General features: G+C 38.0%; 1 protein-coding gene across 1 annotated transcript in view; it reads left to right on the top strand.

Annotated features, from left to right (window-relative positions):
- DYM (dymeclin) overlaps positions 1–25278 on the top strand; it is a 327946-nt gene that overhangs the window by 77003 nt on the left and 225665 nt on the right. The window contains exons 4-8 of the mRNA XM_010840966.1: positions 16–198; positions 4471–4649; positions 7161–7286; positions 20577–20690; positions 21677–21771. Coding sequence (XP_010839268.1) covers positions 16–198; positions 4471–4649; positions 7161–7286; positions 20577–20690; positions 21677–21771 — 697 coding nt within the window. The remainder of the gene's footprint in view (positions 1–15; positions 199–4470; positions 4650–7160; positions 7287–20576; positions 20691–21676; positions 21772–25278) is intronic.

The raw sequence follows: 25278 nt of genomic DNA, 5'->3' as shown, positions 1-25278 counted from the left end.
TGTTTTCTTCTCAAGCTGGCCTCTGGACTGTCTTCACACTGGGTGGCGTGGGCAGCAAAGTGGCCGCTGCCTCAGAACTTTCTTCCCCTCTGGCCAACCAGAGTCTTCTGCTCCTGCTGGTGCTGGCCAACCTGACAGATGCTGCGGATGCACCAAACCCCTACAGGCAGGCCATCATGTCTTTTAAGAACACACAAGGTTTGTGGTATTTTTTTACTCTGAATATTCTTTTCTAATAAGGAAAGAGGGTATTGCTTACTCCAAATTGTTTACTGTTTTTCAGCAGTGGGGATATATTTTCATATTGGTTTAAGTGAGAAAAACTTAAATTTTATGTCCGTATTCTCAGGAAGGTCAAGTAAATTTCAGATGATAACTACATTTCTTTATACCTGTATTTACATTTCTTTCCAAGATAACCAAGCCAGCATGGGCTTAATTTGGATCCACATCTCCTACCTATTGCGACTTCCCTGGTGACACTAATGGTAAAGAATCTGCCTGCAGTGCAATAGATGCAGGAGGTGCAGGTTCAATCCCTGGGTCAGAAAGATCCTCTGGAGGAGGGCATGGCACCCCACTCCAGTATTCTTGCCTGGAGAATCCCATGGACAGAGGAGCCTGGCGGGCTACAGTTCATAGAGTTGCAAAGAGTTGGACACAACTGAAGTGACTTAGCACATAGTCCTTCCTATTAGGTGAAGGAATTAACCAGGAAATGATATGTTGTTTGAAATTTTTTATTTAAATTCTGTGTTCCAGTTAGAGTTTTATAGAACTGAAAATAGTAACTGAGCTTAGCAAACTTTTCCTGCAAAGGGGCAGATGACTTTGCAGGGCCTTCTGGTCTCTGTCACCCCACCTCTTACCTGCCCTTGTAGTATAAAAGCAGCACAGAAAGCTCTTTGCAACCCCATGGACTAAAGAGTCCATGCCATTCTCCAGGCCAGAATACTGGAGTGGGTAGTCTTTCCCTTCTCCAGGGGATCTTCCCAACCTAGGGATCAAACCCAGGTCTTCTGCATTGCAGGTGGATTCTTTACCAGCTGAGCTACTAGGGAAGCACAAAAAAGCAGCACAGGTAATACATAAGCAAATGAGCAAGGCTGGGTGCCAGTAAAAGTTTATTTCCAAAGCAGGTGGTGTCTGTGGGCTGTAATTTGCCAAACCCTGAAGTAGAGCATGAGCAAATATTTCCACATTGAAACAGTAATCACTTATCAAAAGGTTACACTCCTAAAGCAAGATTAATATGGTAGCTAGGTTTTCAAAATACATCCAACACTAGTGTAATTAAGATGGGTTAGAAGCGCACTTTCAAGGCTTCTGGTGTCCTATGCTTTGTTCCTTTCCAGAGCTGTGCTAGAATGTTTCTTACAGACAGCGATGAATGTGCCAGTTTTTGTGCCTTTGTCAATTCTGGCATTATTATTTGCAGGGGATATGTGTGTCTAGGGCTTCCCAGGTGGCACAGTGGTAAAGAATCCACCTGCCAATGCAGGAGATGCAAGAGTTTCAGGTTTGATCCCTGAGTCGGGAAGATCCTGTGGAGTAGGAAATAGTAACCCACTCCAGTTTTCTTGCTTGAAAAATCTCACAGACAGAGGAGCCTGGTGGGCTACAGTCGTTAGGGTTGCAAAGAGTTGGACACGACTGAGCAGGTGCACGTGCGTGCGCGCGAGTCTCTAACAATTTAATAGGTAAGTAATGAAAACCCACACTTCCCTGGCTATTCAGTGGTTAAGACTCTGCACTTCCAATGCAGAGGGTGCAAGTTTAATCCCTGGTTGGGAAACTAAGATCCCATATGCCATGCAGTGCAACCAAAAAGAAAAGAAATGAAAACCCGTGTATCTAATAATATTCTGTATTCTCATTTCTGTACTCTTCTTAGTGACAGTGTGACTTTAGGGTTAAAAAAGGAAGTTTTAGAGGCAAGGTAATCTGAGTTCCTGTCACACTCCTGTTACTTCAGAGCTATCAAGCCTTTCACAATAAACCTTATCAAGCCATATCTCATTATCAGGCCAATATCAGGCCTTATCTCAATAAGCCTCAATGGCTTTTTCAGTAAAATGAAGATAGTTTCACCTAATCAGATTTGTGTAAGTACCACACAAGGTAAGGTTTTAGAATAATTAGCTCGGACTTGGCAGCATAGCAGGTGTTCAGTATATGGTATCTGCTGTTGATACTTTTGCTGCGCTAGCCAAAGGGTACTGTTCAGGGTTGAACTTTTAAGAGTCATCTTTGGAGAGACTGTGGTATAGTGATTCAGAACATTGGCTTTAGGGTTAGACTGACCCTAAAGGAGTCGTATCCAAGATTTTAAGTATTAGATTCCTTATTAATGAAGCAGGGATTATAATCTCTGGCTCATAAGGTTTTGCAAGAATTAAGTGAGCATTTATCATAGGCTAGACTCACTAAATTATTGCTGCTTTTGTAAGAAACAGTATAATGTGGTGGAAACAACAGGAGCCAATCTGTGTTTACTCAGGAATGTTCTTGGAAAAGTTGATGTATGGCAGAGGCCATCACAATATTGTAAAATAATTATCCTCCAATTAAAATAAATAAATTTTTTAACAAGTTGCTTAATCTCTGTAAGCCTCTACTTTGTAAAACTGGTCAGAGTAATGACATGGTTGTCATACGGGTTAAATAAGAGATAATATGGATAAAGCTGTCAGTATAATGGCTGGTTCATAGTACTTACTAGCTAGTAACAGACACACAACATATGTATTCCATTTGTAGTCAGTCTGGTGAACTTTTTATTTTACTTCCATTGTAAGGAGGAGTACTATGTCCAGGACCCTCCTCCACTGCATCTTCTGTAGATTGTGTAATATTTGCATCCTCAATATGTTCAGCCCTTCCTTTTTCCATCCCTTGCAAAAATGTAGGTCAGTCTTAACAAAACAGTTACTTTTGTATGTGTCAAAAATACAAAGTAAGTACTAAACAGGGATTAGGGTTGAAAAAATAATCTGTGTTTTGAATGTGGAAGAAAAGTGAGGGCGTTTTGTAATATTGTTAAAGATATTTTTAGGTACATTATTCTCACAAATGTAAAGTTTAGAAAGGAAAATCTGAGAAGCATAGGGCTGTGCTATCAAAGACTTTGCTGGTACATGTTTCTTTTCCATAAGAGCACGGCTTCAGGAAATGTTAGAACAGTGTTGTTGTTGGTTTTTTTGTTTTGTTTTGTTTTGCTAGTGGTTCTGTGTCTTGAAAAAAAAAGTTCTTTGTGCTTACTTGTTAAAACGTTAAAATACTGTTCTTTGTGCTGTCTTGTACTAGTGTTTTATCTGTTAAAACTATAATTTTCTCTTAAAACAGTTAACCTAACTTTACCTCCTTTTTAACTTCCTAACCTTGCTTGCTTCAGTTTTTAAGCAAATTCAGTAAACTGTAGGAAAGGGACTATGTCAGTTTTGGAATATCAAGAATTTTTCCTGTGTGGGTTGTAATTTATGCTTTTCATCACTTCAATAATTCTACTTAAAAAAAGTTTCTTAGTAGTTGTAGTCAAGTAGTTGTAGTCAATTAGTTTTAAGTTTTCCTTTAAACAAAAATGTTTTATAAGTTTTCTAGTAGTTGTCTTAGATTTGGTGTGTTCTGTCTATTATAGAAGAGAATGCTGAGCAAACTGATTTTAATATTTTTGTTATTTAAATTCTATATTATCCTAGCCACTTTCTTCATAAATGGATTAAATGCATAGATGAATACTTTAACTGATAATTCATTTGAAAAAAATTAACTTCAAGGCAGTTGTTTTGTTTTTTCTTTTTAACTTCTATTTTACAAGAGGATTTCCTGTTTGTCTCTGGATATTTTTATTTAGGACTGATGGCTGTTTAGTTTTGGTATTAATAGCAAAGCATTTCAATGTCATGGTTAAATTATATGTGTTAGAGGTTTGTTTGTTTTTTTTTTTAACCTACCTCCATAGCTGTATTTATTTAAGTTTATATTTTATTGACAATTTAATTCAGCTGTATTAATGCAAAAATAGTAATGGAGTCAAACTACATGACTTAGTTTAGGTTTTTTTTTAATACTTGGCTTTAAAAAAGCCACTCTGTTGCATGGTATTTGCTCATATATTTATAATCATTGGAAAGCTGTGGCTTAGATAGTACTGAGAAATAAATTGTCCTAGTTTGGGTTGGATTGGGTTGGGTTTTTGTGTTCTTTTTGTGGGGGATTTTGTGTGTGTGTGTGAGAACATTTGAATTCTATTCTCTTAGCACATTTCAAATATACTATCAAGTGTAGTCATGTTTTAGTTCTTTTTTAAGTAAAATTTAGAACACCAATTGCAATTTTGAGCCTGAAATGTAGCAACTTATATAAAATTAATTGGAATTGAATTATATACATTAACAGTGCTTTTATTATTTGTATCAGGCAGTCTAGAAAATGTAGTATTTTTAAGATTTTGTGTTTTCTGTTTTCCAGATAGCAGTCCTTTCCCCTCGTCAATTCCACATGCTTTCCAGATTAACTTCAACAGTTTGTACATGGCCCTGTGTGAACAGCAGACATCCGACCAAGCTACTCTTCTTTTGTATACATTGCTCCATCAGAACAGCAATATTAGAACATACATGTTGGCTCGCACAGATATGGAAAATCTTGTAAGTATCATATTAAGCATAGTGTTTGTATTTTGTAATATTTTGAAGAGTAATTTCTTTTCCCAGGAGGATATGTATGTTGTTTGCCTGCCTGCAAAGGTGGATGGTCAAGAGTTTGATAGGGAGATGCCACCAGGCAAAGGCCGAAGTCTGAGTTTTACAGTGTAGGAGACAGTGCACATAGAGATGGGGGTCACAGAGCAGAGCTGGAGGGCACACGGCACAGCAGGCTTCCCTGTCCTTAAGGTCCTGAACAGCCAGCCTGCTGCCCGTGATTCAGCCTGGATCAGTCCTTAAGACATACTGGCTACCATTCTCAGGAAGATGTGTACCCTCTTGGTTCCTTTCCACTACTAAGTGTCCACCCACCATGTTCAAGTCACAGTTGCTGTGTATTCCTGATAAGTATGGCTAAAAGGAAGGGTGATTTTTTTTTTCAACTCAACTCCCAAATGTCCTATCCCTTCAGCCGGCTTAGATGCTAAGGCTGTCTTGAACTCAGTTCCTGGAGTGTTATCGTTATTTTAAGGCACCATTGTCAGGCATCACATAATTGCACTTTATCCTTCACTGTGTGAATGAGATTGGTTCCAAATTTTTGCTCATAGACAGAAACCCCTCTAGGCAATCACTGATTTCCATTGTAACTAATATGTAAATAATAATGTTTCTACGAAAAGTAAACTACCTCACTAAGGTGTTAATGTCGCATTTGAAATACATAATATCTAGGTAACGTGCATTAATAAAATTGTGACCATCTCTGAAATAGCCAGCAGCTTGCTGGTGGCAACAGGAACGTCCCCTCTACGCCAGTTTTTACAGACTGATAGCAGGATTCCCCGGGGATTTGGTGGCCGTTTTTTTTTCAGCATTTAAGATGAAAACAGTAAGCATGGAATATTAGAATTTGTTTGAAGAGTATATTCTATGTCAGAGTGACACTAAGGACAGAAAAATGTGATGAAAGAACCTGTTTGCACACCAGCTGTATGTGGAAAGCATTGGCTTAAATAGCGAAATTGGGTGTAACAAGGTTCTGTTCATGTGAGTAAAAACTTGTAAAGAAAAGGCTTATTTACTAATGGGTGAGTGAATATAAGGAGACGGTTCTGCAGCATGGTGTAACCTAAGGGAAATGATGGCAATAGGCAGAAAGCCCATGACATCGTCTGCTGTAGAAAGTTCCATGGTAAGGATGTTTGTTGGCACATAAGATCTTGCAGGAGAACAATTGTCTGTATATGATGACTTAACACCAGTGAAGAGTTAAAGGTTTTGTTTGGGGATTTTTGGGGGGAGGAGTGGGGAGAAGTGAGGCTTGTATTGATATATTTGTTTTCATTTTTAATGTTTTGTATAGATTACTTTTATAGTATTTTAGCTGATGTCCTTCCCTGTCCTTTTTGTTCTGTAATTTGTTGAATCTGATTAGAAAATATGACATTGAAGTGCACTGGGACGACCCAGAGGGATGGTACGGGGAGGGAGGAGGGAAGAGGGTTCAGGATGGGGAACATGTGTATACCTGTGGCAGATTCATGTTGATAAATGGCAAAACCAATACAATATTGTAAAGTTAAAAAATAAAAGAAAATATGTTACTGGTAGGAAATTCACTGTGCTGGTCTGATTTTGTTGTTAACAATTCTTTTATCCTAGCATCTTTGCTATTAAAAAGGTAATGTTTGACATATTACAGTGTTTCTAAGAACGTCGTTGTTTAGTCATTAAGCGGTGTCTAACTGTTTGTGACCCCAAGGACTGTAGCTTGCCAGATTCCTCTGTCCTTGGGATTTCCCAGGCAAGAATACTGGAGTGGGTTGCCATTTCCTTCTCCACGGGATCGTCCTGACCCAGGGATCAAACCCGAGCCTGCTGCATTACAGGTGGATTCTTTACCAAATGAGCCACCAGGGAACCCCTGTTTCTAAAAGTACCATACTGTAGAAGTTCCTGCTAGGCTGGAGACTTGCCTCTGTTGAGTGTCAGGTGTTGGCCATGAGCCTAAGTGGTCTCTGTAAGCTCAGCCTTTTTTTTGGCTGTGTTGGGTCTTCACTGCTATGCACAAGCTTTCTCTAGTCGCAGTGAGCTGGAGCTGCTCTCTAGTTGCAGTGCACAGGCTTCCCGTTGCCGTGGCTTCTCTTGTTGCAGCACTTAGACTCTACGGCCCAGGCTCAGTAGTTGTGGCACACGGGCTTAGTTGCCTTATGGCATGTGGGATCTTCCCGAACCAGGCATCAAGCCTGTGTTCCCTACATTGGCAGGTGGATTCCTAACCACTGGACCACCAGATAAGTCCCTAAACTCAAACTTTATACGGTGGCAGAGCTTTGCAGTAGGGGATGGTTTTCTCTTCTGATACCTTAGCTCTGCAAATGGAAAGTAATTTTGGTCACAGGCTGATTTGTGAAATTAAAGCAAAGGATATGTGATAAAAGTATAGAAGTTGAAAACATTAGTTTTATAATAAAGTAATTGAAATAATAAATTATAATTTTTATTCACTAGGTTTTACCAATTCTCGAGATTCTGTATCATGTGGAAGAAAGAAATTCACACCATGTGTATATGGCTCTTATAATATTGTTGATCCTTACAGAAGATGATGGCTTCAATAGATCCATTCATGAAGTGGTGAGTTATCTTCACGTTAATCAGAGCTACTGAATGGATGTGTCAGTCCATAAAATTTACCACCCTTAGTGTACCCTTCTTCCTTCTTTTCCTTCTAGTAGATGTTTCTGCAAATGCCTGACTTAGTATTTTTCTTCAGATTTATGAAGTGGTCCTTTTTTTTTTTATCTTCTGAATGCCTATTATTAACTGCTATTAAAAACTCTCCCCAAATAGTTTCTTTAGTTTTTTAGATAGAAATGTTTTAGATGGGAATTTAGATAGAAATGTTTATGCTGTCCTGAAGTCATTTTTCCTCTCCGTTTCCACTTTTTAGTTGTGGTGGAAATGATCAAGTAGATTTTCTCCTTTTATATAGAATGAATGAAAGAATAGGGAAGAAGGAAAGGACTGAAAAATTGTTTTATAAAACAATGTAAAATAGTGTACTATAATTTAACTCCTTAAATAATAGTCCTATCAGTGAGTTCCATTCCCAAACTGGTTTTCTCTTCCTCAGTGGTATTTTGTGTCAAAGTAATTCATGTACATAGTTTTAAAACTTACACAGAAGTACTGGGTTTCAGTGCAAAATAGCAGACCCCATGTCCATCCCATACCTGATTGCCCCTCCCCAAAGACAAATGCCATCAGTCCTGTCCAGGTTTCTAAATATTTATTGATTTTTCAGATTTATAGATATTAACTGTTACCATCATAAGATAGAATATATGGTATTAGTTCTCCTTACCGTACATCTTGAGTGTGCCCTCTGGGTTCCTAGGCCTGTTTCCAGCACAGAGACTTTTTCTTCTCCCATCTTTTTACCGTTCTGGGATAACTCAGCTTTTTACATTAATGTGATTTTGTTAACTGTTATCTACTCTCAGATGGACTGTGTGGTAATTGTGTTTCCTTTCTTGTAAAATGGTTTAATTTTTCTGTAGAACACCATTGCTTTATGTTCATGTACCAGTCACTAATGCAACTCCCACTACTTAAACAAAACTGAGAATCCCCTCTCAAGCTATTACAGCATACTGCCTATTTTCTCAGTTTCATTTTTGTTTTTGGCTCCTGTCTTCATCCTCATTAGGGGCTTTCCTAAAATGTGTGGTGATTCTTGCTTGTTTATTTCTCTTTAGGAGCAGGCACTAAAACTTTGTTTGAAAGTTCTTTGTGTGGGCAGGACTTATTCAATATAATGTGCTCTACATAGTCTGTTTCTCTGGATATCCTGCTCTCTGTAAGCCTTTTCTTTTGGGGTGGTCAATTTCTTAGAAGGGATTCTTACAGTCTACTATGGGGGTCTAGTATGAGACGAGGCTGGGAGCTTCTCTCTTCAGGTATAAACACTTGCTTCTTTAGAAGAGATTTTATGTGATCTTTTCTCTCCTGTTCCCATTGAAATTATTTTTGCCTCTTATGTAGTATGACTATCATTTCAACTAAGGTTTAAGGAATACTAGTGCTAGAACAGAGACGGCAATGGCACCCCACTCCAGTGCTCTTGCCTGGAAAATCCCATGGACAGAGGAGCCTGGTAGGCTGCAGTCCATGGGGTTGCTAAGAGTCGGACACGGCTGAGCAACTTCACTTTCACTTTTCACTTTCATGTACTGGAGAAGGAAATGGCAACCCACTCCAATATTCTTGCCTGGAGAATCCCAGGGACAGGGGAGCCTAGAGGGTTGCCGTCTGTGGCGGTCACATAGAGTTGGACACGACTGAAGCGACTTGGCGGCAGCAGCAGCAGTGCTATAGAAAGAGGATAAAACATATAAAATTTTTGATCCTCATATTTAGTAAAGTACCTCAAGAAAAAAATTTGCATTGCTTTAGTGTTTTTTTTTAAAGAGCATTTATCTTTCTTTTGATAAGGAATAAAAAAGTATGATTTTTAAAAACACTTTTCAATTCAAGTACAAAATAGAAAGTACACAGATTTTAAAGGTACAACTTGCAAGTTTCTACACATGTATGTACCTGTGTTCATAACACCCAGATCACGTTATTGAACGTTTCTAGCATAATAGAAGACTCTCTTTTGCATATTGTGGTCAATACCCCACACCACCCAGAGTTAACTACGTTCTAGAAGAATTCCCTCCCAGTAGATTAGCTTTTACCTCTTCTTGAAATACAGTTGTTTCTGGGGAAAAATTGGTACAGGATACATGGACTCTCACAGCATTTTTCTTAAAACTACAGTTATTTCAAAATAAAAAATTCATTAAAATTTAATTTTAAATAGTGGGGAGAAATTTGGAAAAATACTTCTCAAGAGAAGATATATAAACACATGGAAAGTATATAAAAATGGTATATAAGTATGTAAAATGTATATAAGTATATAAAGTATATAAAAATGCCTGTCACTGGGCATTAGGAAATGAAATTAGTGTGTTCTCTTTTATTTTGGCTTCTTTCACTCAGCATAGTGTTGCTGAAATTCACACATCGTTAGTCTGGTTTTTTGGATTGCCATATACTATTCCATTCTGTGGATATGCCACTGTATATTTATTCATCCCCTTCTTGTGAGTATTTGGCTTTTTTTCCACTTGGGGCCTATTTTTGCTAAAGCAGCTGTGTATATATGATCCAGCAGTCCCACTCCTGGGCATATATCTAAAGAAAACCATAATTCAAGAAGATACATGCACCCCAGTCTTCATTGCAGCACTGTTTACAATAACCAAGACATGGAAGCAATCTAAATATCCACTGGCAGAGGAATGGATAAAGAAGATGTGGTACATATACTCAATGGAATATTACTTAGCCATTACAAAGAATGAAATAATGCCATTTACAGCAACATGGAGATTGGGGAAATATTGTATGATATTGCTCGTAATGGGCTTCCCTTGTGGCTCAGCTGGTAAAGAATTGGCCTGCAATGCGGGAGACCTGGGTTGGGAAGATCCCCTGGAGAGAGGGGAAAGGCTGCCTACTCCAGTATTCTGACCTAGAGAATTCCATGGACTATACAGTCCTTGCGGAGAAGGCAGTGGCACCCCACTCCAGTACTCTTGCCTGGAAAATCCCATGGACAGAGGAGCCTGGTAGGCTGCAGTCCATGGGGTTGCTAAGTTGAAGACTGAGCGACTTCACTTTCACTTTTCACTTTCATACATTGGAGAGGGAAATGGCAACCCACTCCAGTGTTCTTGCTTGGAGAATCTCAGGGAAGGTGGAGCCTGATGGGCTGTCGTCTTTGGAGTCACACAGAGTCGGACACAACTGAAGCGACGTAGCAGCAGCATACAGTCCTTGGGGTCGAAAAGAGTTGAACACGACTAAGCAACTTTCACTTGCTCTTATGGGAAATCGAAAAAGAAATGATTCAAAGGAACTTATTTGCAAAACAGAAGCAAACTCACAGACGTAGAGAATGAACTTATGGTTTTAAGGAGAGATGGGTGAGGGGGAGGGATAGTTAGGGAGTTTGGGATTAACATGTACATACTGCTATATTTAAAATGAATAACCAACAAGGACCTACTGTATAGCAAGAGGAGCTCTGCTCAATATTATGTAACAACCTAAATGGGAAAAGAACTTGAAAAAGAAAAATACATGTATATATGTATAACTGAATCACTTTGCTGTACACCTGAAACTATCGCAGCATTGTTAATAAACTGTATAGTAATATGAAGTTGAGAGTTTTTAAAAATTAGTTCTGTTTTCACTGTATATGCTATAATTAAGTTTTATTTCTATTTCTTGATGAAAAAGAAGTATAATCAAAGATTTGTACATTTAAAAGTTTAAGATCACCCTCGTGTGTATTCTGATGATATCATGGATGGAAAACTTCTTTTAATAATTTAAAAATATCTATTTTACTTATTTTTGGCTGCACTGGATCTTCGTTGCTTTGCTTGGGCTTTCTCTATTTGCGGTGAGCAGGGGTTTCTCTTCGCTGTGTTGTGTGGGCTTCTCATTTTGGTGGCTTTTCTTGTTGCAGAGCACAGGCCCCAGACAGGCAGGCTTCGGGAGTTGCAGCACGTGGACTCAGTATTTGGGGCTCATGGGTTTACTTGCTCCGCAGCCTGTGGAATATTCCTAACCAGGGCTGGAACCCATGTCCCCTGCTTTGGCAGATGGATTCTTATCCACTGTGCTACCAGGGAAGTCCCAGCAAACTCTTTATTCATCAACGTTGTCTGTTACCATATTCGTTATCTGTTTTTCAGTCTCTTTCTTGGTTATTGGATGAGCCCCAAGAATAATCTGGGATCTTTTGTTCCTGAAATCAGACATAGCATTGCTAATTTGCTATGCTCTTTAAATCAGGAGCTGAGCATATTATATGCTGATCAGTTTCATTGTCCCATTTGTAAATATGCTTGCTGTGGAAATACTTGTTTGTGGCTCAGAAAAAGAAAAAAATGTGTACTTTAAAGCATAAAAAGTGAGTTGTTTATGAAAAAAGAAGTTTAAAATTAAAGGAAATCTAAATGGCAGTATTTGTAAATGTTATGATTGACTACCCAGTAAATTCAAGACTCTAGTATTAGAATATTAGAAATGTTAAGAAAGTTGAACAAACTTTCTGGATCATAGATCCAGAAACTAAACTAAATACAAACTAAATACTGTTTCTGCATACAAATAACAAAAAACTTCAAAATGTGGTATAGAGAGTACTTAACAATAGCAATAAAACTACTGTGAACCTAGGAATCAATCTAAAAGAAGTATACTTTTTTAATGGCATGAATTGTCATTAGTTGTTAAGTTGTATCCAACTCTATTGCAACCCCCCATGGACTGTGGCCTGCCAGGCTCCTCTATCCATGGGATTTCCCAGTCTAAAACAGTGGAGTAGTTGCCATTTCCTTCTCTAGAGGATCTTCTTAACTTAGAGATAGAATCTTCGTCTCCTGCATTGGTAGGTGGATTCTTTATCACTGAGCCACCAGGGAAGCCCAAATGAAAAATACTAAATATGTATTAATAAATAGAGATAGATACTATGTTCACAGATGGGACGACTCAGTGTCATAAAATTGTTAATTTGCCTTTGAATTAATTACTATGTTCATCTGATGAAAATCTTAGCAGTTTGTGTGTGTGTGTGTGTGTGAGCCTTGAAAAGCTAATCCCAGAAATTATAGGCAAAAGCAAAAAGCCTAGAAGTTTTTGAAACATTTCATTGTGGAGTTATTCACCCTACCAGATAGATCAGTTGTAAAACTTTTAGTACTTAAGATTGTGTTTTATTAACAAGGGAATAGAAAATAGACAAATGGAAAGAACTTAGTTCAGAAACTACACACTCAAATCTGGAAATGTGAAGTGTGACAGAAGTTCAGTTCAGTCGCTCAGTCGTGTCCGACTCTTTGTGACCCCATGGACTGCAGCACACCAGGCTTCCCTGTCCATCACCAACTCCCAGAGCTTGTTCACTCTTGTCCATCGAGTTGATGATACCATCCAATCATCTCATCCTCTGTCGTCTCCTTGTCCTCCTGCCTTCAGTCTTTGCTAGCATCAGGGTCTTTTCCAATGAGTCAGTTCATCACATCAGGTGGCCAGAGTATTGGAATTTCAGCTTCAGCATCAGTCCTTCCAGTGAATACTCAGGACTGATTTCCTTTCGGATTGACTGGTTTGATCTCCTTGCTGTCCAAGGGACTCTGAGGAGTCTTCTCCAACACCACAGTTCAAAAGCATCAATTCTAAGTAGTAAGTAAATTTTTTTTCTGAGTTTGAGAACATGGCTCATCCAAATGGAAAAAGTAGAATTAGATTATCTTGTCCCACATACAAAGAGAAATTCCAATTGGATTAATAAAGCTAGCTGTGAAAAACTGCACTTAAAAATCTTCGAAGAGAAACTAAAGGATAATATTTCTATAAACTTGCTGAGAAAGGGATTTCTTAAGTGTAAAATGTATAAACCATGAATGAAAATAAATAAGTTTGACTACATTAAAATGAAAATTTTCATTGTTCGAATAAGTGAAAAAAAGATACAGAAAGATGGGTTAGCATTTTTAATTTTAAGAACCCTTATAATCAGTTACAAAAACAAAGTGTTGCTAGAATAATGGACAAAGTAATAGAAAAACAGAATAAAAACCTGAATTACTGGTAAGCATTTTTAAAGGATGTTCAACTTGATGATTCATCAGCATCATTCTTATTAAGGTAACTGAAATGTTGTGTGCTCATCAGATTGGCAAAAAGTATGAGATGTCATATGTTAGGTGAGGATATAGAGAAAATGGACTCTCATATATTGGTAGTAGCAGTATAAACTGACAGAACCACTTTTGAGAGGAATTTAGCCTCTCACATTCCTCATATTACCTGCAGAAATAAATACTTTACCTCCTACCAATTCCATTTCCTGATTTGAGCCCTAGGAAAAACTTTATTCACAAGAGCACATTTGAAGGAATGTTCCTTGTAGTACTGTTCATAGTGTTCCAAAAACTGCAAACAGCAATAACATAAATGAAATACTACAGAGGAACTGTTAATATGACGAATGAAATAGAACTACATGGACTGATCATAATAAATTCAAAAATATTCATAATAATGAAGTATCACATTTAGGAGAGAGGTTGCCAGAGGTTAGCTGTGGAGCTTTAGGTGCTTCACAAGCGGAAATATTAACATTTGCTAAAACTGGGTGATGGGTACAGTGGTGTTCTCTAACCAGAATATTCAGTCAAGCTTTCTGAGTTGATGGAAATCTTCTGTAACTGCACTGTCCCATATAGCAAGCAGCACTTGAAATGTGGCCAGTGTGACTGACAAATTGAATTTTTAATTTTATTAAATTTTAATCTGTGGCTGGTGCTGCTGTGGCTGATGCTTTGTTGGATACTGGAGCTCTGTACTTTTTAGTTAATAACATTCCCTGATAGCTCAGTTGGTAAAAAATCCGCCTGCAGCGCAGGAGACCCCAGTTCAATTCCTGGGTCGGAAAGATCCGCTAGAGAAAGGATAGGCTACCCACTCCAGTATCCTTGGGCTTCCCTTGTGGCTCAGCTGCTGAAGAATCTGCCTGCAATGCGGGAGACCTGGGCTCGATCCCTAGGTTGGGAAGATCCCCTGGAGAAGGGATAAGGCTACCCACTCCAGTATTCTGGCCTGGAGAATTCCCTGGGGTCACAAAGAGTTGGACACGACTGAGTGACTTTCACTTATTTAATCAAAACATACATACATATATAATTATTTTTAAAAACATTTATATGTTTGTTTATTTTTGGCTGCAGCGAGGTCTTAGTCGCAGCACGTGGGGGTTTCATTGCGGCGCCCGGGCTTCTCTCTAGTAGTGGTGCACAGGCTTAGAAGCAAAACATACACACGTTTTTAAAAGAAACTGTTCAGTGGCTTTGCAGTTCTGCTTCCTAACAAATTCTTGGTGATGCGCTCATGAAGTCACTAAGTACCACAAACAGAGTAGCTTAAAAGGGATTTTACAGGTATTTTTGTTTTCAAAATGAATGTGATTCCTAACTTGAGGTATTTAATGTCAGAATACAAAGAGTATGGAGAATGAGGACTCCCTGTTTCTGAGTTTACTGTAGTGACATTTTGGATAGTGAGGGCAAGGATCTATGTTGCAGCATTGTTTTTCACAGGGGAAAAACTGGAAGTAACCTAAATTTCCATAATAGAAGAGTGGATAAAACAATGGGGCCTCCTGGCACAGGACTATCCAGTGTTTGAATGGAGTGAAGTAGAAGTGATGTTCAGCTGTTTACCTGGCATGGCACCAGAGAGAGCAGTCATCCAGTAAGAATGGTTCTCAGCTGTTTCGTCCTTGGTTCTCTACTCTGCATTAATTGCCAAACCAGGAGGAGGTCCTGGGGTAGTGGCTGGGGGAAGCAGCTATTTTACTGACTGGTATAGAAGTAGTTCGTTAAAAAAAAATTAGTACTATTAATACTAGGTTGGCAAATGTGATGAATATTCATTCTTCTTATATGTATCCATATAGAAGAGTTTCAAAAATGTATTGAGTGAAAAAATGATGATGCAAGCAGATATTTAAGTATATCAGTTTACTAGTGCTGCCATAGCAAACTGGTGGCTTAAAATGAACAGAAATTGATTGTTACTGTTCTGGAGACTAAAAGTCCAAAAGCATGGTGTCAACAGGGCCATGCTATCTCTGAAGGACCTAAGGGAGGTGATTCCTTGTCTCTTGTTATCCATCCTTGATGTTCTTTGGCTTGCAGCTGCATCCAGCCTCTGTCATCACATGGCCTACTCTCATGTGCCTGTCTGTCTTTCCTCCTCTTCTTGTAAGGACACCAGTCATATAGGATTTAGGGCCTGCCCTAATCCAGTATAATATCTCTTGATTGCATCTACAAAGACCCTATTTCCAAATAAAGTCTCATTGACAGGTTTTGGGTGACACCAGTTTGGAGGACACTATTCAGTGTGATACATTATGATGTTGTTTATGTAAACTAGAAACTATACAAAGGAATGTGTGTGTGTGTGTGTGTGTGTGTGTGTGTGTACGTGTGCATCTGTGCATGCACACATGTATCAGTTTGCTATACACGTAAAGTATTTGAAATGGACTGGAAAGATATATACCAAACTCAAGATAGTTGTTGTTCCTCTTTGGGGGAATAAAATGGAATTTTTATCTTATAAAATAAAACATTAAGTGTTACTGATAGTAAAATGTTAGTGTCAATTGTGGGAGTATGTAAGTTAATTATTCTTTGTGCTTTTCTATGTGTAAATTTCATTTCTTGAAGATTTGATATTATATATTACTATGTAATATTCTAGCCTGTGTAACATATGGAAGAAATGTATTCAGTAAAGACAAATCGTATGGGGGAAAAGGCTGAAAAGAAGACATAAACAATTATATATTTTTTGCAAAGATAGGTATTTTCAGATCCTCCAGAGCTTTTCTTCTACATATTAATTGAGTTATTTTAGCATGAAATGATAAATAGGTGTAATGTGTAACCAAGCTGATAAATCTATAGGTATTAAACTATATGAACACTGAATGCAAGAGATGAGGAATTTCTTTTATAGGAACCAAATAGGTCAAGCTCTACAGCTAGGTTACCAAGAAAATTTTCTGTATGCTGCCTATTATATATCAGTGTCCTGTGGAAAGCTGTGTGAGCTCTGTAACTAATTATTTTTAATTTTTCTTAGACACTACCAGAATTTCCAGACAATAATTTACTTTTCACAGTAAAAAAAGATGGGCCTTTATGTAAATACTAAATTGCATTTCTAATTTTCATAGTAATGTCGTAAGTTTACTATGTGGATACTTACTAAATATTTACTGAATGTTGAATGAATAAGACTACTTTTATTCAAAACACTTATTCCATCCAGTTTTCTAATTAACACACACAGGCAGATGTTAAGAACCAGTGACCTTGGTTTCAAATAAGGGTGGCTTATGGTAATTTATTTGTAAACACAGAAGCCAAAGGAGAAGAGAAACCAAACTATATTCAAGCTTGTGACCTTTTAAAAGACAGAGACTCCTCTCACTAGTTAAGCTGCCTGTTGAGTGTCCTGGGTTAGTATTTCCCTGTAGACTTAGAGCTGTGGTTCTTAACCTTCTTGGTCTTTACACTTAAAAATAGTTGAGGACGGCAAATAACATCTTTATGTGGGTTATTGTTCTCTATGTTAACTGCATTAGGAATTAAAACTAACACTTAAAAAATATTTGATTAGTTAATTTAGAAATAATTATTACAATAAACCCATTACATGTTAGCATCAATAACAGATTTTTATGTAAGTAACTGTTTTCCACAAACAAAAATTTACTGAGAAGAGCAGCATTGTTTTGCGTTTTTGCAAATCTCTTTAATGAATTGCCTTAACAGAGTCTCAGGTCTCCTTCTGTATTAAATTAATTATGCTATTAGGCATGTTAGATAGCCTTCAGAAAACTGAACTGTACACTCACGAGAGAGTAAGAGTGGAAAGAAATGTCTTGATATTTGGATGAAGATAGTTTTGACCTTGACAATGCTCCAGAAATGTCTCAGGGACTCCTAGAGGTCCGGGGACTGCATTTTGAGAACTGCTGCCTTAGACAGTAAGTCAGAGGGACTGAGCATCGTGTCGTTACAAAGATTCCACTGGCAAATGTCATCGTTTTGAATATTTTCAGGTAGTACCATTTGTTTTACACGTAGGTTACCTCTTCTAGTTGATTAAGGCATTATTAGTCATGAATAAATGGAAATGCTTCACGTTTTACACTTTTTACTTCACAGACAACACTCAGTTACCATGTACTGGACATTTCTAAATGCCATCTTTGTGTGGCACAGAGCCTACTGTCCATGGTCAGGGTTGGGTTATTTGTGATGGGGATGCTGGGTGCCATAGGTCTCTTGCTAAAGAGTTGAACTGAGTGTAAAAACTATGGGCACTTACATGAAGGTGAAGATGATATTTCTTTACTTTTTTATTTTTATCTGTTTCCATGCCCTTTTCTCATTTTAAATATTGTTTGGAATTTGGGGAAAGGCAGACTTAGCAGAGAAATGTCTATTTTATTGGTCTTTTAGAAGAATTAATGTCAACCATATTATTTAGATATATTTTTCTGATTTCATGGATTACAGTTATGATGTTTTGGGAGTTGTTACTATTTTGTTGTTGTTGTCTAGTAGTCTGTATTTTCCTTCTGTTGACTTTTTCTGGCTGTTCCTGTTTTATTGTTGTCATCATGGTGATGAGGAGGGGCAGGGAAACATGTGTGTGATGGTGTGCTTTTTCCCTGGAAATAATGCATGGGTGGTTCGTGCTGAGTTGCTGCACACTTAAAAGTACTTTTCTATACTTACGTGTTGGTTTCTCTAGATAAGAATTCTAGAATGATCATCTATTCCTCCAAAATTTGTAGACGTTTTTATGTTGTCCTTCAGATGTATACTGTTCAAGATGAGAAATCTAATGTTAGTCTGCTTTTCTTTCTTTTGGTGATAACATGTTTATTCTGTCTAGAAGCCAGTAGGATTTTCTCATAAACTGTGGATTCAGAAATCTTATCAGAATACATTTTGATTTTTTTTTTCCCCAGTATTTTTGCTTAAAGTGTTATAAGTTTCTCTTTCCTTCAAAGGAATTTTCTAATGTTACTAACGTTTCTGTTTTTCTCCTACAGTCCTTCCTCAGTGTCAATGGGGACTGGTTCCAAGACCTGCCGTGGATGCTCAGATCCGCAGATGTTCAGGCCCCATAGTCAGCCCTCTGTATCCATATCTGAGGATGCAACCACCTAATACGGAGGGCTGACTGTTATGCTTATTGAAAAAAATAACCCCATATAAATGGACCCATGCAGTTCAAACCCATGTCATTCAAGAGATTGCAGTTTCTTCTTTTTAGAACTCTTACTAAGTATATTTTGGATCTCCACGTTTCTCTTATATTTTGTCTTTTTGCCTTTTATTGCTGTTGTCTGAGGGGACTTCTGAGTTTGTCTTTCGGATCACAAATTCTCTTTTCCATAGTGCCCATTCTGCTAATTCTTTTCTCTCTCTTAAGTTTCATTCATCACTCTTTTTAGTCTTTTGTGACTTTTCTTCATTCTGTGATTCTCATTTTTCATAGTGGCCTGTTCTTATTTTGTGGTTAACAGTATTCTATCAGATCTCATCAAAGATACTGATTAGAATTTTTAAAAAGTTTCCCCAGCCTCTTAAATTATCTTTGTTTAATTGGGGGTCTGTTTGTTCTTCTTGTTTAGTTTCACTTTATTTTTATTTATTTCATGCAATATTATTTATAATACTTCATACAATATTAGCTTTCATATTATTTTTTATTTAGTAAAATTTTAATTATAAACCCAATAAATGTAAACATAATTGGAAAAAATAGTATAATGAATTTCTATGGATTCATCAACCGTCTTATGTTCTTATATCATCTACCCACTCCACCCTCCCTGCCTTTTCTGTTTTGGCTAAAATAGATTTCTTAATCCTATAAATCATATATATGTAAAATTTCATTTGCAAATATTTAAATATTTCATGCCCATAAATGTGAGCATAAAAAATAAATATAGCACCATTATCACATCCAACAATATTGACAATATTTTATTGTGCCTACTAATATTCAGTTTTCTTTAAAATGTCTTTCTTGAGTTCGTTGATTTGAATCAGTTTCCAAAGCCTGCCTAATGCATTTAGTTCTTAACTCTTAATCTGCAACAGTGTTTTCCTCTCTCTCCCTACTACACCATTTATTTTTTATAGAAACTGGCTTGTTTATTTAGTAGAATTCCATACATTTGACTTTGGCTGATTATATCATTGTGTTATCGTGTTTTTCAGTCCTCTGTATTTCATACTTACTGGCAGTTAGAACAGAGGCTTGATTGGATTCAGCTTCTTTTAGATTACTGAATTTCTCTGCTTTTTCTGTAGCTTCTTATTGTCTGTTCATAGTTGTAAAAGAAAGTCAGACTCACTTGTTTTGAAAGGTGGGGGGTTCCTCCTTTCGGAAGATGTGGATGGTAAGAGTCCACTGCAGAGAGAGGGCAGGAATCAGCCAGAAGTCTTGTTCTTTTTCAGGCATAGATGAAAAGAATGTGGCACCTTGGCTCCATGTCAAGGAGAAAAGAAGTGGGGGTGACCTCAGTGGAAGAGGATGTTAGGGGAGTTCTGTGCCAGTTGAGCCTGTTGGGTTTTGTGCATTTTGCCTCCTTTGCTGTGGCCCAGAATTGGCTGCAGTGTTGTGCAGCTTTTCTCTCTCTGTCTCTCTGTGTTGCGTGGCTGTGGAACTACACCAGCTGAAGCTAGACAGTTCTCACGTACCGAGGCCTGGAGGCAAGCCCCAGAGCCGCCTGCTCTGAAGAGCCTGAGCAGAGCATGGGCCCATCTCTTCTTGAAGACCTTGGCTAACTTACACTCTTGGTCTCTCTCCTTGACACAGGGATGCAGATTTTCTGTGGTTGTTGCGACAACTACTTTTCAAGACACTCCTTGGTTTTCTTGTTTTTTGCTTTCAGATGAGGGACCTCTGACAGTTGTGCTGTCAGTCTTATCCTCCATACCGTGCCTTTTTAGATATAGCTCCTTTTTGTCTACTAATGATATTATCGTCTATTTTTCTTTTAATTTGAGAGGGAAGAAGAAGCAAATACATCACAGTTTTGCTATCTTGAACTGAAATTCTCATGATTTATTTTTACATATTTAACTCACCTTCAGAACAAATCCATGGCTTATCAGAAATTGTAGGCATGGATAATCCCTTCTTCCATAAAGCAATCATACTTACTTAAACTTTTCTTCCCCATTACAGATGTTAAAAAATATTACTTGGTATTCAGAGCGGGTTTTAACTGAAATTTCACTGGGAAGTCTCCTGATACTGGTTGTAATAAGAACCATTCAGTACAACATGACAAGGACAAGAGTAAGTATTCCGTAGCTGTTTTTCTACCTTTGTATATACGATGCAATGAAGACTATAGTTTAAAGCAGTCTCAATATTTAGAGTGCTAACATTCTCATGGAATATGGTAGAAAAGTATAGATCAGCATATATTCTCTGTATTATGATCCTAAGGTAATGTTTATAGTGTCTACGTTTGAGTATTTCATAGGTTGTATGATCAGAGAGATTTTACATGAATAGTAAATAAGCAATGTAGCACCTTTAGATAAAAGATATTGTATGCCTTTGCTGAACTGATAAAGCTGACTTAAGTTTAAGAAGTGACAACAACAAACTTTAAGAAGATGCAGACACGAGAAAATATGGATTCAGATGGGACAGAAGCATAGGACAAAAGAGAATAAAGAGTGAGAGGAAATTTCAGCTAGGTTGTATTTGGTATACCTTAGGGCAAATGTCCACTCCAGCCACTAGAGAAGTAGTATACAGAATTCATAGCTCAGGGAAGTGGCTAAGTTTACTGCCGTATTTTCAGTTACTCCCTTCTGGGAGGCTGACATAGATACATGTCTACAATCTTTTATCTGAAGCTCTTGGAGCCACATGTGTGTTTTAGAATGGAGAATTTTATTTTAGAAAGATAATTATAGTTCTTATGCTACACAATATGTAATCGTTATGTTCTGGAGCCACACACTGTAACTAGACATTAATATTTCTGCAGTGAAATATTTCAGTCTTCTCCAGGGTGGGCTTAATGAAGACCATAAATACCATCATCGTCTTTTGTGCCAGATGTTGCTTCCAAATTAGTGGTGAAAAAACTTTCTGCACTTTATGGGTTTTGGAATTAAAGGAAATGGATTGTGGGTCTGAATTTTCTGAAATCAGTGACAGTTGACTTTCCACTTGCTTCTGGTTAACCTTGCTGAAAATGTCTAGAAGACCTGATGTGTGTTTTAAACTTCTCTCTGATGTGTGTTCAAACGTCTGCTCTCTGGCAGGATAAGTACCTTCACACAAACTGTCTGGCGGCTCTAGCGAATATGTCTGCACAGTTTCGTTCCCTCCATCAGTATGCTGCCCAGAGGATCGTCAGGTAAACACAACTAAGAAGGAGATGCTGGTTTTGGCTTTTTGAAAGGAATACTATGGCGGTCCCTTTTTAAATGCTATCTATGAGGAGTATCACATTTTTCTACTTAATTTTTAATCATCTTGTTTGGTTGAAAATACCTTGTTCTGCTTTGTTTTCTAACTCAGACTTTTTAATCAGTCAGTTGTATTTGCTTTCAACCTTTTTATAAAAATCTAGGTTTAAGCTTGTGTGATAGCCTTTTGCAGAGGAGCAGGTCTATTTCTTAGTAATGCAGACTAAATCTTGATTCACGTGTTTGCTGAGCATCACTCTGCCCTTTTAAAAAACTTATCTACTTGTTTTAGAGAATTTTTTTCATAGCATTTAAGCATTTTATTATTTCATGTTGCTGGAGAAGGAAATGGTGACCCATTCCAGTATTCTTGCCTGGGAAATCCCATGGACAGAGGAGCCTGGCGGGCTACAGTCCATGGAGTTGCAAAGAGTTGGACACGACTGAAGTGACTAAGCATGCATGCATGCATTGCTGCCATAATGGATTACCACAAGTTAGTGGCTTAACACACATTGTATGGCAAAAACCACTACAATATTGTAATTAGCCTCCAATTAAAATAAATTAAAAAAAAAACACATTTGTTATACAATTCTGTAAGTTAGACATTCAACAGGAGTCTCACCAGGCTAGAGTCAAGATATCAGAAGGTCTGCATCTTTTTCTGAAGGCCCTCGAGGAGAGTGTCTTTCCTTGCCTTTTCCAGCTACCAGAAGCTGCCCACATTCCTTGGCTCATGGCCCCTTCATGTGTTTTCAAAGCCAGCAACAGTAGGTTGTTGAGTCCTCCTCACATCTCATCACTCCAATGACCTCTTCTACTTTGAGGATTCCTGTGAATGCCTTGACCCTACCTGAATAATGTAGGATGATCTACCCACCTCAAGGTCCTCAGCTGAATCACAACTAGAGTTCCTTTTTCCTTGTAAGGTCAAATATTCATAGGTTCATGGAGAGTAGATGTGGACATTCTGAGGGAGCCATTATTCTGCTTGTCAAAACATCACCAGAAACTCCCATCCCTTCCCTTACTTTGCCAAAGACAATCTTTCAGGTTAGGAAAACTAATTAACAAGTCAATGAATGAATATCATTTGCAAGATTTTACAAATATGGGTACTTTTTCATCTTCAGGCAGGATGCTCAGTATTGTCCTAGCAACTCCCAGGTAGAACATTTGTTATGTATTCAGTGATCCTTTCTTATAATCCTTGATTTTCAGGCAGTACAGCCCTGACGATTAGTTGTGTTCTAGTCATTGGTGATTATCACAACTCCGTATCACTTTTAAACTCAGATCTCACTTTCCATCCTTTGGTTAGAGACAGTTATTGACCTGGGCTCATTTTTAATAATTAGTCATAATTAACTTAGGTTCTTAGTCTATTTGTCTTCAGAATTTAGCACAAGACAATTTTCTTTGACTCACTGCTTTAATGATACATTATTTTGAATTTTATTTTATTTTTTTTGGTTTGTACTTGAGAGATTGTCCATTTGACTGACTTTGGACTCAACTTTGGAACTCAACTTTCTGTGCTGACTAAAATAGAAAGCCAGTGGTATTTGGAGAAAAAAGAAGTGTCATTAAATTTGTGATTTGGGAATATTTAGATCAAGTTTATTATCATTAAGGAGTAGTGCTTTAATTCATTTTACTGGAGCTTTTTTTTTAGTATTTAGTGCATGACTGTGTTAGGCCGTGCCAAGCATATCAAAATTAGTTATAAGAATTCCTGCCCTTACATAGTTTGTAATTCAGTAGCCAAGATTAGACAAAAAACCAACATATAATAAATTCCAGCAGAATGTAGTAAATATTAGTGAAAAGAAAAATCTCTGCAATGAGGGTGAGGGGTTGGTTTAGAGAATGGTGAGGTCACATCTCATTAAAAAATTGGGAAAAGTAAATAGAGAGGGACAGCTCTAGAGACTGGCCTGATAGGGGAAAGCATCAACCAAACAACCCAAAACAAGAGGTGAGAGAGCATGGTTTACATTTAGAAGATAACCGCTTCATTCATCTGGTATGTTGTGGACCGGTGCAGGGATTATAGGAGAGAAGCTTGGAAGAACCAGCTGGGCCCTTCCTGTGGAGAGGGGTTAAAGCTATTAGATTCACAGTTCAGGATAATGGAAGGAATAGAAAGAAAAGATCTCATTTTCTATACCAACGAAAAAAAACAAAACAAAAGAGAAGTCAATGAATGAGTTGTAAATGGATTTGAAAAGAAAGACTTTAAATGTCTAGAGTTACCAGTGTTAGCAGCTGATGTTGGCCTGTTGTTTGTCACACTGAAGGCCGTGCAGTTCTCACAGTTCCCCAGTGTGGCCAGCGCTTCTGGTCCAGGTGCCATAATGGGGTAGCTAGACCAGAGCATCTGTATCATGTTGGAGGGAACTTTAGAAAGGCAGAGTGTTGGCCTGACTTCAGATCTGCCGAATCAGAAAATTCCGTTTCTACACAATCCCAGAATGATTTGTTCATGCCTTAAAATTTGGAAAGTACTTTGAGTTTGGGCCTGGAAATAAGATTTAATTCCTTAGAAAACACTTGTCTTGAATTGGAAGTGGGAACAAGCTTTTTTTGTATCTTGAGGAAACTCATTCTCCACTAAATGTTTGTTTTAGGGTATAAAATTGTAAAGTATAATAAGGAATGCATAACCCAAAACTGTTTAGATACACAGGAGATTTATTACAGCAGCACAGCTCAAGACTCACCAGATGCTGTACAGCTCCTTCAAGTGAGAAGTCATTAGTTTCCACATTTATGTTTGCTAAATCCCTTTTTAGAAAGGGACTGCACTGTTGTGTATCCATCATTTGCAAACTTAGAGGAGTCAGTATTTCATGTGCTCATCGACAAAACGCAAAACAGAGTAACGTGTTTCATTACTGTGAAAGTTAGATGTGAATAAAGCTTTAAAAAGTCTTCAGTTCAGTCGCTCAGTCATGTCTGACTCTTTGTGACCCCATGAACCGCAGCACGCCTGGCTTCCCTGTCCATCACCAACTCCCGGAGTTCACCCAAACTCATGTGCATCAAGTCAGTGATGCCATCCAGCCATCTCATCCTCTGTCGTCCACTTCTCCTCCTGCCCCCAATCCCTCACAGCATCAGATTCTTTTCCAACAAGTCAGCTCTTTGCATGAAGTGGCCAAAGTTTTGGAGTTTCAGCTTTAGCATCAGTCCTTCCAAAGAACAACCAGGACTGATCTCCTTTAGAATGGACTGGTTGGATCTTCTTGCAGTCCAAGGGACTCTCAAGAGTATTCGCCAACACCACAGTTCAAAAGCATCAAGTCTTCAGCACTCAGCTTTCTTTATAGTCCAACTCTCACATCCATACATGACCACTGGAAAAACCATAGCCTTGACTAGATGGACCTTTGTTGGCAGAGTAATGTCTCTGCTTTTTAATATGCTGTCTAGGTTGGTCAAGATTGGTT

This window comes from Bison bison, unplaced genomic scaffold (genome assembly GCF_000754665.1).
Source record: "Bison bison bison isolate TAMUID 2011002044 unplaced genomic scaffold, Bison_UMD1.0 scf7180017864153, whole genome shotgun sequence".
Taxonomy (NCBI): Eukaryota; Metazoa; Chordata; class Mammalia; order Artiodactyla; family Bovidae; genus Bison; species Bison bison.
This window is presented reverse-complemented; position numbering and strand designations above follow the sequence as displayed.